The sequence below is a fragment of the Pollachius pollachius genome, assembly GCF_949987615.1.
Source record: "Pollachius pollachius genome assembly, chromosome: 20".
Taxonomy (NCBI): domain Eukaryota; kingdom Metazoa; phylum Chordata; class Actinopteri; order Gadiformes; family Gadidae; genus Pollachius; species Pollachius pollachius.
The window spans coordinates 5,421,808-5,434,868 of NC_136953.1; the positions used below are offsets into that span (position 1 = coordinate 5,421,808).

At 41.8% G+C, this 13,061-nt stretch overlaps 1 protein-coding gene and 1 long non-coding RNA gene across 3 annotated transcripts; both read right to left on the reverse strand.

Moving 5' to 3' along the window:
* Nucleotides 1-333: 333 nt before the first annotated feature.
* On the reverse strand, nucleotides 334-6,451 carry LOC307090938. Its single transcript, XR_013812697.1, has 3 exons — nucleotides 6,395-6,451; nucleotides 2,075-2,299; nucleotides 334-475 (listed from the first exon to the last, which is right to left on the reverse strand). It is a non-coding gene; the product is annotated as an uncharacterized lncRNA (long non-coding RNA).
* Nucleotides 6,452-7,788: 1,337 nt separating this feature from the next.
* LOC307090991 (uncharacterized protein) lies at nucleotides 7,789-10,412 on the reverse strand. 2 transcript variants are annotated; one of them, XM_079757811.1, is made up of 5 exons: nucleotides 10,363-10,412; nucleotides 9,695-10,081; nucleotides 9,277-9,396; nucleotides 8,868-8,965; nucleotides 7,789-8,197 (listed from the first exon to the last, which is right to left on the reverse strand). In XM_079757811.1, exons 1-5 carry the CDS (start codon nucleotides 10,397-10,399, stop codon nucleotides 8,129-8,131), a joined length of 711 nt encoding a protein of 236 aa, XP_079613937.1. In that variant the 5' UTR covers nucleotides 10,400-10,412; the 3' UTR covers nucleotides 7,789-8,128. The 2 variants fall into 2 exon arrangements, with proteins under 2 accessions (XP_079613937.1, XP_079613938.1); XM_079757812.1 differs by lacking the exon at nucleotides 9,277-9,396 and having other exon boundaries at nucleotides 7,792-8,197.
* Between the last annotated feature and the right edge of the window lie 2,649 nt (nucleotides 10,413-13,061).

Here is a 13,061-nt window from a genome sequence, read left to right on the forward strand (position 1 = left end):
CCTCACTGACGGCTACAGACAAAAACATGCATTCGCAAAAGATCTAGACACACACACACACACACACACACACACACACACACACACACACACACACACACACACACACACACACACACACACACACAGGCCTTGTGGAAATAAAGGGCAGACCACATTGCGGTCTGCTGTTCCATAGCTGAATTACTAGAGAACATCAGTTACTATATAAAAATAATTTATTCACATTTACATACAATCATCACTCATCATCAATTACAATAAGAATCATTGCTATTTCACAGTTAATGTATTACTTTAAATTAGCTTGTTTTAAAACAACATGGATGGAGGCAGAAGATGACTATTAGAGGTATTAGAGATATTTACAAAAGCTACAAGGGAAACGGAACAGATTGAGACTCCTTCATCCACTGCCCTTGCTTTCCAACACACTCTCAAAGTAGTCGAAGGACTCATACACGGGTACCTGACACTGTCAGAGACAAAGAGAGGGAGAGACAGAGACGGGTTGTGTCACACATTTTTACATGAATTCATAGAAATAAAACTCAAAGTCTATGATCAACTATGTATCGTTCCCCTGGGGATTTAAACAAACATAACATCTATCAGTTTGATGTTAATTTTCTTATTGATAATACATTTTTACAATAGATTTGACTGTTTCCTTTGAATGAGAATTCACCCACAAGCAAAACGTTGGTGAAAAGTAGTTCACCCATTGTGCAAAACACTCACATTATGATACGCAAGGAGAAGTTTTGTCCAACATCAGGGGCCCTATTTTAACGGTCTGAAACGCAAGTGAGAAGCGTCAAGCGCAAGTAGCTTTGTGGGCGGTTCTATGGCGATGTTGCTATTTTACCGGCGCATAAATGACTCTTGCGCCCGGCACAAATCTAAAAAGGGTTGGTCTGAAGTAGCCTAATTACCTGTAGGTGTGGTTTGGCCGTAACGTGCAATAAACCAATGAGAGTGCCATCTCCCATCCCCTTTAAGAGCCATGAGCGCATCTGAATCTGACGAGTTGGTATTTCGACAGCGCATTTGCAGTCTCCGAAGAGACAGATGCATGACTACATGAATTTCAAACTTCAAATGGCTCAGTTTATGGCCAAATAATATGGCCTAATTCACACATGGAATAGTGTTTTCTTCCACAACTTCAGAAGCACTGAGGCTCAAATAAATTTTGGCACACACAGTAACGTTCACACAGTAACGTCAAAATCCAAACTGTGGCGCAAGTTCACACCGGTGTACTCTATATAGATCTTATACCATACACCCCTAAGCCCCACCCACTGGCACTGATCTGTGATAGATCTGTAGCGTCCGTGGGTCCCACCCCCTAGGCGGGTTTGAAAGTTAGGTGCTTGTTTTTTTTTAGAGCCCCCCCCCCTTACACTTCCTGCTTTCAATTATGCAAATATAGTAATTTTGCGTCATTTAAAGCAGGAAGTGTTAGAGGTAGATACGGATCTCGCCCGTCTCAGGGGGAAATGAGGGAATGATGCAAGACCATTCGAAAATATGAATGGGTTTCTAACGATACAAAGCTTAATGCAAATGGAATGAAATGTCCCTTTAAGTACGAATTGTTTTGTTTTCTACCCCGTCTCCTCCGCAGGTTCCATAAACAGATCAGAGTGACGAGGAACACGGCGGCCATTACTATTGCCAGCGAAACAATGACGGCGGTAAGGGACCGCAGTGACGCGTCTTTAGTCGAGTTTTTGGTCAGACAAAGGGGTTGAAATAGGATTGAGAACATTATCATTTAGTACATTAAACTCATTAATAAAAGTCATTAAACAGAAGCATTTATCCAAAGACCATGGAAAGGAAAAAGTTACGGGGCATCTTGCTCAATGATACCTACAGGTTAGACTCAGGACATTGGGGATCGAACCCAGTACCTTTCGGCCGGGAGTTGAACAATCCCAACCCCTATCCTATCATGTCTGATATAAGAATAGATGGCAGAACTAAACTCTGGTACCAAAGTAAAGTAAATTCACTTTTGGTTTGGAAGATAAACAAAACCAGACTTGAGGTAAAGAAAACATACTTTCTTGCGTTGTGCCGTTGGTTGGGCTCCGTCGTTCCGTGACGGTGATCATCGTGCCGTTTCCCCTTAACTTAATAAGCATGGGCCTATCCATGGTCACCTGGCAGACGTAGCGCCCTTTGTGGTTGTGTGGGACGTTGGGTAGGGTCGGGCTGGCACAGCCACAGGTACCGTGGTTCACAGGTGTCAGGGCCGAACCACAGCCATCTCTGTCATACCTTACAGCTGTCGGTTGGTGAAGAATTTTAAGGCAAGGCAAGGCAACTTTATCTATATAGCAATTTTCATGCACAGGGCAGACTTAAAGTGCCTCACATATTAACATTGTCATATATTAAAATTAAATAATAGATAGGTAAAAGAAAACATATGCAAAAAGATGAGTAAAATAGTTCAGCATTTTAGAAAGTGCAATGTATTTAAGATCAGATCAACAGTCTCTCTGGTACCCACGTCGGGACTCCAACCCGACTTTAAGGAACTTGTTCCTTTCTCTGGGACTCCAACCGGACCTAAAGGAACTTGGTCCTTTCTCTGGGAGTCCAATCCGACCTAAAGGAACTTGGTCCTTTCTCTGGTACTCCAAATTCTAGGACTCTAACCCAGACAGAACATGGGTCTCAAACCCTTATCCTTTCTCATGTATATTTATCGAAAATAAAGGCAATGTTAAAAAGGCATTTTAGAAAATTTAATGCATTTAAGATTTAGCAGAAAGGTAAAGCAAACATAAAAGTCTTCAGTCTTGTTTTAAAAGTGGTCAGATTTGGGGCAAGTCTTAAATACTGAGGGAGTTTTTTCCAGTTATTTGTTGCATAGCTACTAAATCCTACTTTCCCATGTTTCGTGTTTACTCTGGGGAAAATAAACAGATTAGTCTCAGAATATCTTAGTGGTCTAGAAGGCTTACGTAGTAGTGGAAGCATATCGGTTAAATATTTTTACCCTAAACCATGCAGGGATTTATAGGTTAGCAACATGATTTTAAAATAAATTCTCTGACCTACAGGAAGCCAATGTAACGATTTAAGAATTGGTGTAATATGTTCAAATTAGTTGGTCTTTGTTAGAACTCTAGCAGCAGCATTCTGAACAATCTGAAGTTCCCCCCAGTTTTTTGGGAGACCTGTAAGGCGACCATTGCAGTAATCAAGCTTACTAGTGATAAAGTTACGTACACATTTTTGTAAGTCTTCGGTGGACAAGAGCCCTCTAAGTCTTGCTACATTTTTAAGGTGATAATATGCAGATTTTGTAACAGATTTGATGTGACTCTCGAAATGTAAATTAGAATCCATGATAACCCCTATATTTCTGGCTTTGATTGAGGTTTTCAGGGACAGAGAGTGAAGGTGTTGGGTTACTTTGAGCCCTTCCGTTTTAGCACCAAATTCAATTATCTTGGTTTTGTCCTCATTTAGTTGAAGGAAATTTCGGCACATCCAGTCTTTCACTTGCTCAATGCACTGGCACAGCAGATCTATGGGCCGATAGTCATTTGGTGATAGTGATACATAGATTTGTGTGTCATCAGCATAGCAATGATGGTCAATATTGTTATTTTGCATGATTTGCCCTAGTGGGAGCATGTAGATGTTGAATAAACAGAGTCCTAAGATCGAACTTTGTGGGATATTTGTCACGTTGGTTGATTTTGATACAAAGACGCCAATGGACACAAAGTAGTTTCCTATTTTGTAGGTAGGACCTGAATCAATTTAAGACTCTGTCTGAATGCCCCACCCAGTTTTCTAACCTGTCCAAAAGTATTGTATGGTCTACAGCAGGCATCTCCAAACGGCGGACCGTGGTCCGGGTCCGGACCAATTGATGGTCCTATCCAGACCCATGACCAATTTTGTTTTTATTGTTTTTTTTTATATATATATATATTTCACTATAAAAAGCATGATTATGTTAATAAAGACATTTCTCACTGAAATACAAATTGAAAGGATGAATAGTCATACAGCATAAAAACAGCAAAAAGTAATGATCTTCACAGAGCGAAGATCATGCACTCACTGAACTCCCCCCCCCCCAGGAAAGTTGACCACGAAAACAGACATTTTAAAGACCAATGGACTGACCAATAGATGTTCATTCTCCCACAAGGCAGTGCTAAACCTTTGTTGTGTCTTTTATGTGTTGACACCGTGGCGCTGATAAAAAGTGGGAATATTAAGCGGCATTACGAATCCAAACACAGATCCTTCGAGGAAAAGTATCCCCAGAAGTCAGAAGTAAGAGCGCGGAAAATATGCGAGCTGAGAGCTCAGTATGAGAGGTCTACGTGAGTCTTCACACACTCATTTACATGCCAGCAACGTGCAAATGAATGCTCATTTAAGATTGCATGGATTTTGGAGCAACATAAAAAAACAGTGACGCGACTGTTGTTAAGGAGTGCTTGAACGCCACTGCCGAGACGTTACTTGAAGGTAAACAAAGGGATGAATTGTGTGAAAAAATAAAGGAAATCCCAATGTCAGCTGCAACGACAACCAGAAAATCCGAAATGTTATCAGATGACGAACTGTCACAGCTTGATGCGGCTGTTCAGAGTGCCCCATCCTTAGCCATTGATAAGTCTTCAGATGCAACGGATAATGCCCAGCTTTTGGTTTATGTGCGATTTTTTTCATCGAGACAAGAAAGAGATCTGTGAGGACCTGTTGGGTCTAACACCACTTGAGACACACACACAAGACGAGAAGATATTTAGGAGGCTATTAAGGAGATGCTGTCAAAGAGGGGGATAGATCTAAAAAAGGTTGTCTCAGTCACTACAGATGGAGTACCTGTTTTGATTACTTGAAATGTAGGCCTAGTGTACCTGTTTTGCTTACTTGAAATGTAGGCCTAGTGTACATGTTTTGCTTACTTGAAATGAAGGCATAATGCTCTTTTAGTGTTTATTTGAAATGCAGGCCTGGTGTACCTGTTTTGCTTACTTGAAATGTAGGCCTAATGCACTTTGTGTTTATTTGAAGTGTAGGCCTAGTGTACCTGTTCTGCTTACTTGACATGTAGGCCTTATGCACTTTTTATGTTTACTTGAAATGCAGGCCTGATGTACCTGTTTTGTTTACTTGAAATGTTAATATGCGTTGCTTTGTCTTACTTGTTTTTCATTGTTAAAAGTAAGCTATATGGCAATTGAAAATAAATGCATCTGAAATTATAAGGAAATATGCCGTGTTGATTGTTTTTGACAAAAGTAGGCTATTAGGAGGTGGTAGGTTAGAGGTTCGGACCTTTCTTGGAAGGAATTTTTAGTAACTGGACCTTGTTCAATTTTAGTTGAAGACCCCTGGTCTACAGTGTCGATTGCAGCACTGAGGTCTACTAGCATTAGTATTGAGGTTTTGCCAGAGACTGTGTTAAGATGGATGTCGTTTACAACTTTAATACGGGAGGTCTCAGTGCTGTGCAGGGGTCGAAATTCTGATTGGAAGGTGTCATAGCAACCAGTTGATGCCAGGAAGTGATTAAGTTGCTGGAGGACAACTTTCTCAATGATTTTGCTTATGAAGGGTAGATTTGATATTGGTCTGTAGTTATTAATAATAGAGGCATAAAGGCTCCGCTTTTTTAGAAGGGGTTTAATAACTGCAGTTTTCAAGGCTTTTGGGATATTGCCTGACTGGAGGGAGTTGTTAACCATTTGCAATATGTCCATTGCTAGGCAGTGAAAAACATTCTTATTGAGGTTGGTAGGTAAAGTATCAAGGCAACGGGTGGATAGCTTTAGTTGTGTCACTGTTTCCACAAGAGTTTTAGAGTCTATAACATTAAAGCATGTCATCATTGCCACATTACTTTTGCCTGAACAGGGTGGTAGTCCAACATTTTTGTTTGAAGTGGAGATATTTTTGGCGCGTCTGATGCCTTCAATTTTATCTGTATAAACAGCTGCAAACTCATTTAACCTCATTTTTCAACCAGTTCACTCTATAATGTTGGTGGTTGACGGCTGACCACCAACAATGGAGTGTGCTGCTGTCTCCCTCGACGACCTCTAAATTGCCGTCTGATACAGCTTTATATCCTTCTGTGGAACAATTTCTGGAACAAGACAAAAGCGGAAGGACTTTGAATTTTTTAACTAATCAAGTGTTTCCCAACCTTTTCTGCCTTATACGTACCCCCATATCCTGATCAGCAAGATTCTGCATAATTTATTAATATCCAAAATAGTTCTAGGTACCCCCTGGAACTACTTATGTACCCCCCGAGTGTAGGCGTACTCCCGGTTGGGAATCCCTTTGATAAAGCTTTATAGCAGCGGGAGGAAGATGAGTTATGAGCGGTACTCACCCCGAGCCAGCAGCGGCCCCAGAGAGAGAAGCAACATAGTCCTCAGTGGAAACTCCATCCTCCACTGATGCACAACTCAGCACTTGTGATCGTTCTCTTCTTCTCGACATCGCACCTCCCACTTCCCCCAGACACACAGACAGACACACAACACACACACACACACACACACACACACACACACACACACACACACACACACACACACACACACACACACACGCACACGCACACGCACACACAAACTCTCTTTCTCTATCAAACACAACCATACGTGAACGTGCAGGGTAAACGTCAACAAATATATACATTCAAAGTCAACACGTCTGTATACATTGAACGTCACAAGTCTAGACGTTGAACGTCATAAGTCTTGCTTAAAACACGTTTGGAATAAGCAAGCATCGATGTGATTTAAATGTAACCTCTTCTTATCACTTCTTGGATGTGTTGCAAAGGATGCAAGCGCAAATTCTTTGAACTTTTTAACATTTTTTAAAGAAAAGCCAGTCGACCACCAATGGCAGCCTAGATGTCGACATTCGGTTAGAACTACCACCATAGACGTGTTCTTCACTTCCTGTCCCTGATATTAAACCAAAATAAACCACCAATTAATTAAACCAAGCAAGGCTTCATTGCTATTTCACAGTTAAAGTATGACTTTCAATTAGCTTGTTTAAAAACAACATGGATGGAGGCAGAAGATGACAGAATGTATCAGAGATATTAACAAAACCAACAAGGGAAACAACAGATTGAGACTCCTTCATCCACTGCGATCGTTTTCTTACAGACGTCGCACCTCCCACTTCCATCAGACACACACAGATACACACACACACACACAAATTCTCCTTCTCTATCTAACCACAACCACACGTGAACATGCTTTCATTTTCCCTCAGCCATCACCAACTCATTTTACTGGGTCAGGGACCCATATAGTTCTGTGGTTTATAAAGACACGAGTTTGACTTTGCAGAAGCAAGAACAACTAATTGAACTGAAAGAAGATCGCATATTAAAACTGCTCCATGAAGACCTACAGCTGGATAGTTTTTGGTTGACTGCTGCCAAAGAATACCAAAACGTGGCAAACAAGGCTATCTCAACATTGCTCCCTTTCTCCACAACATACCTCTGCAAGCTTGGCTTTTCAAGTCTAACTGCAATAAAGACTAAAAACAGAAAACGTCTGCGATCAATTGATGAGGAACTACGCGTATGCCTCTGATCAATTTCTGCCAGGATACCACGTTTGTGTGCATCTAAACAGGCCCAGATTTCACACTGAGTGAGTTTTAAGTCTTTAAGCAATAAATGTAAAGGCTACTGTAATTTATTTTATTTTTTTAAATACATTTTGCGTTTGATACACCATGTTGGTGTGTCATGGGATTTACTCCTTGTCTGAAGTGTGCCGTGGCACAAAAAAGGTTGAAAAACACTGCCCTAGTTCATAGCACCTCTTCTTAACCACACAGAAGCACGCAGACAGACACACACACACAAACAGCAGAAGTAACAGAGTACATAAGTGACTTTATAAAAAAATGTATTCACAATTACATACAATCATTTTTAATTAAACCTAGCAAGGCTTCATTGCTATTTCACAGTCAATGTATGACTTTCAATTAGCTTATTTAAAAACATGGATGGACACAGAAGATGACAGAACGTATCAGAGATATTTACAAAACCAACAAGGGAAACAACAGATTGACTTCTTCATCCACTGCCCTTGCTTTCCACCACACTCTCAAAGTAGTCGAAGGACTCATACACGGGTACCTGACACTGTCAGAGACAAAGAGAGGGAGAGACAGAGAGAAAGAGAGACAGATTATGTCATGTTCACATACATAAAACACAAAGTTTAAGAACTACTATGTATTCTCTGGGGATTTAAACAAACATATAACATCTATCCATATTATGCTTAACGTTTATGATTGATAATAAGCTTTTAGAATTTATTTTACTATTTTCTTTGAATGGGAATTCACCCACAAGCAACACGTGGTCAAAAGTAATTTTCCCATTGTGCAAAACACGTCATGATACGCAAGAAGTGTAGTCCATCTGAGGTTGTGCTAGGTGTGTTGGAGAGTAGTGCTTCATAACACGTTTTGTGTGAAGAGCACAGTCAGCAACATCAACTCCCCTTCCACTAAAAACTTGAGTTGGACGATGGACTTATTTTTATCCAGAATCTGACCAATGAAGAACACAGATCCTGCTCAAATGATGTCAATGTTCCAACTCCTCAGATTATTGTTTTTCGTTGCGTACAAGGCAGTACTGTTATATTAGTAACTAGCGAGCATTGTGGTTCCTCTATTAGGAACAGGTAGGGGTGATGATCTTCTTGCTGAATGATGCCTACAGGTTAGACGGGGGACATTGGGTATCAAACCCGGTACTTTCTTGCTGGGAGTGGAACCCCATAGCCCTCCGATAGACTCACCCACTGGGAGGACCCTTTGGACGAGCTGGTGCTGGTTCCGCCAACTTCAGAGTCTCCGTGGGGAACCTCATAGATCACCCTTGCTGCTTGGTCCAATCCTAACACACACTCACACACATACACACACACAAACAAACAAACAAACAAACAAACAAACAAACAAACAAACGCACACGCACAGTATAAAAGGTTTCCATGCACATAAAGAATTAGCATCAAATGTTTTCGGAATTTATGATTCTAAGCTGAAATCTGTTGACCACCTAGCATTTTTTTAAATTAGTTTTCAGATGTTTCCTTATAACCAGTGTTAGTATAAAAGTTGTGGGTTCATTCTAACAGGCTGAAAGCTACTGGATTCATAACATGTTATAAAAATATCCGCTCTTTCGATTGGAACGTTTTGTACCTCGTCTCCTCTGTAGATTCCATAAACAGATCAGAGTGACGAGGAGCGCGGCGGCCATTACTATTGCCAGCGAAACAACGACGGGGACCAGGGACCTTAGTGACGCGTCATTAGTCGAGTCTTGGGTCAGACAAAGGGGTTGAAAAGGGATTGACAATGTTCGCATTCATGGTCATCAAACACAAGCTTTTATCTAATGATATGTTATGGGGCATCTTGCTCAAGGATGCCAACAGGTTAGGCTATGGATATTGGTGATTGAACCCAGTACCTTTCGGCCGGGAGTTGAACAACCAAAACTCTATCCTATCCTGTCATATATTAGAATAGACGACTGAACTCTGATACTTAAGTAAAGTAAATATAGTTTTGGTTTAGATGAGAATCAAAACTAGTCTCTGAGGTAAAGAAAACATACTTTCTTGTGTTGTGCCGTTGGTTGGGCTCCGTCGTTCCGTGACAGCGATCCTCGTGCCGTTTCCCCTAAACTGAATAAGCGTGGGCTTCTCTATGGTCACCTGGCAGACGTAGCGTCCAGCGTGGTTGCGGGTAACGTTGGGAAGGGTCAGGTTGGCACAGCCACAGGTACCGTTGTTCACAGGTGACAGGGCCGAACCACAGCCCTCTCTGTCATACCTAAAGGCTGTCGGTTGGTGAAGAATATTAACCTTATTTTTCAACCAGTTCACTTTATACTGTTGGTGGTCGACAGCTGAGCAGCAACAATGGAGTGTGACGCTGTCTCCCTCGACGACCTCCAAATCTGCCGTCTCATACAGCTTTATATCCTTATCTGGAACAATTTCTGGAACAATACAAAGCGGAAGGACGTTGAATTTTTTTACTTCACAAGTGTTTCCCAAACTTTTCTGTCTTATATGTACCCCCATATCCTGATCAGTAAAATCTTGCATCATTTTTCACCAAAACTGATTTGTGGGTGTAATAAAGTAATATCTAAAATCTTTCCAGGTACCCCCTGGAACTGCTAACGTACCCCCCGAGTGTAGGCGTACTCCCGGTTGGGAATCCCTTTGGTTAAGCTTTAATGCAGCGGGAGGAAGATGAGTTATGAGCGGTACTCACCCCGAGCCAGCAGCGGCCCCAGAGAGAGAAGCAACATAGTCCTCAGTGGAAACTCCATCCTCCACTGATGCACAACTCAGCACTTGTGATTGTTCTCTTACAGACATCGTACCTCCCACTTCCCCCAGACACACACATAGACACAGACATAGACACACACACACACACAGACACACACACACACACACACACACCCACCCCCCCCACACACACACACACACACACAAACAAACTCTCTTCCTCTATCTAACCACAACCACACTAACATCAATGTAAATGACAAACCAATTGAGAGGGTTAGAAGCTACAACCACCTAGGCATTGAAATTGATGACCAACTCCAATTTGAGATAAGGACTACGTTACTACTAAGTTACTACTAAGTTGTATTCATACCTACCTATTTATTCCTAAATGTTATTGTTATGTGTGTGTGGGGTACCATCTTGTATGCTTAAATGTGTCTTAAATGTGCTGCATTTTGGAACAAATGTCCCTACTCTGGGATAATAAAGTATACTTTGACTTTGACGTACACATACAGGTAAATTTAAAGAAATACATACATTCAAAGTCAACATTTAAAGGCATAAGTGTATACATTAAATGTCATAAGTCTTGCTTGCTTCATACACGTTTGGAATAAGCAAGCAGGCATGTGAGTTAAATGTAACCACTTCTTATCACTCCTTGGACGTGTTGCAAAGGAGGCAAGCACAAATCATTTAAACTTCTGAATGTTTTAAAGAAAAGCCAGCCGACCACCAAAGGGAGCTCTGATGTCAACATTCGATAAGAATGGACGTCACAGACATGTTCTTCACTTCCTTTCCATGACCTAATTAGTACTTCCTGCATAGAGCCTCTTCTTCACCACACAGAGAACACACGCCCAATCCTCAACAGTTTACCATGAGCGACGGGCATAGTGAAACCTGCCTCATGTTTAGGTTTTGGCTTTAGCTAATTAACCAGTTAACACCCTGTATTGCTAGGTGGAAGATTACTTTTTCCCACACGTTTCGCATTCTCGCACTGAGCTTCCTTAAATCAAGATAGTTTGCTCATCAACATCTACAGATAAAAACATGCATTCGCAAAAGATCTAGACACACACACACACACACACACACACACAAACAAACACACAGGGCTTAGGTGGAAATAAAGGCCAGACCACATTGCGGTCTACTGTTCCATAGCTGAAGTATTAGAGAACATCAGTTACTATATTAAAATAGTTTATTCACAATTACATACAATCATCACTCACCATCAATTACATCTAAAAGGGCTTCATTGCTATTTCACAGTTAATGTATGACTTTCAATTAGTTTGTTTAAAAACAACATGGATGGAGACAGAAGATGACAGAATGTATCAGAGATATTTACAAAACCAACAAGGGAAACAACAGATTGAGACTCCTTCATCCACTGCCCTTGCTTACCAACACACTCTCAAAGTAGTGGAAGGACTCATACACGGGTACCTGACACTTTCAGAGAGAAAGAGAGGGAGAGACAGACAAAGAGAGACAGATTATGTCATGTTCACATGCATAAAACACAAAGTTTAAGAACTACTATGTAATCTCTGGGGATTTAAACAAACATAACATTTATCCATATTATGCCTAACGTTTATGATTGATAATAAGCTAATATAATTTATTGTACTATTTTCTTTGAATGGGAACACCTACAAATAACACGTGGTAAAAGGTAATTTTCCCATTCTGTAAAACACATCATGATACGTAAGGAGAAGTTTAGTCCAACTTAGGTTGTGCTAGGGGTGTTGGAGAGTAGTGCTTCATAACGCGTCTTGTGTAAAGAGCACAGTCAGCAACATCAACTTCCCTTCAACTTAAAATTTGAGTTGGACGATTTTATCCAGAATCTGACCAATCTGACGCAAATCCTGCTCCAATGATGTCAATGTTCCATCTCTTCAGAATATCGTTTTTCGTTGCGTACGAGGCAGTATTGTTATATTAGTAACTAGCGAGCGTTGTGGTTCCTCTATCAGCAACAGATAGGCGGGATGATCTTATTGCTGAATGATGCCTACAGGTTCGACTGACAACATTGGGGATCAAACCCGGTACTTTCTGGCTGGGAGTGGAACACCCTCGCCCTCCGACAGACTCACCCACTGGGAGGACCCTTGGGACGAGCTGGTGCTGGTTCCGGCCACCTCAGAGTCTTCGTGGGGAACATCATAGATCACCCTTGCTGCTCGGTCCAAGTCTAACACAAACACACACGCACGCACACACAAACGCACACACACACACACAAAATCACAAAGACAAACCCACACTCATACACACACACAAACACACACAAATCCAGTACCAAACACACACTGTGGCATCCCGTCTCCCCAAGTGTCAGATACCCGGCAGGAATCACACAGAAATCAAGGGTTAAAGCCGCAGTCGGCGTTTATTTCTCAAGAATGAATAGTCTCTATACTCGTGCTAGGGTCTCCGTGAGCCTCTAGATCGCCGGCGTGGTGCGGAATCCCTTCGTGTCGCTTCGCCCTTCTCCCGGTCTAGCGAGTACTCCCGCCGTGTCACTTGCCCGGCGCTGTGCGGAATCCCTCCGTGTTGCTTCGCCGTTCGCCCGGCCTGGGGCTTACTCCCTCCGTGTCGCTCGCTCCGTGGGGCGGACTCCCCCTGCGTCACTCTCCA

Coding starts and splice junctions, on each gene's coding strand:
- LOC307090991 (XM_079757811.1), bottom strand. CDS start 10,399: ATGTTGCTTCTCTCTCTGGGGCCGCTGCTGGCTCGGG. Junction 10,082..10,362: donor GGGGCCGCTGCTGGCTCGGG/GTGAGTACCGCT, acceptor GTATTGTTCCAG/AAATTGTTCCAGATAAGGAT. Junction 8,198..8,867: donor CCAAAGGGTCCTCCCAGTGG/GTGAGTCTATCG, acceptor TGTCTCTGACAG/TGTCAGGTACCCGTGTATGA.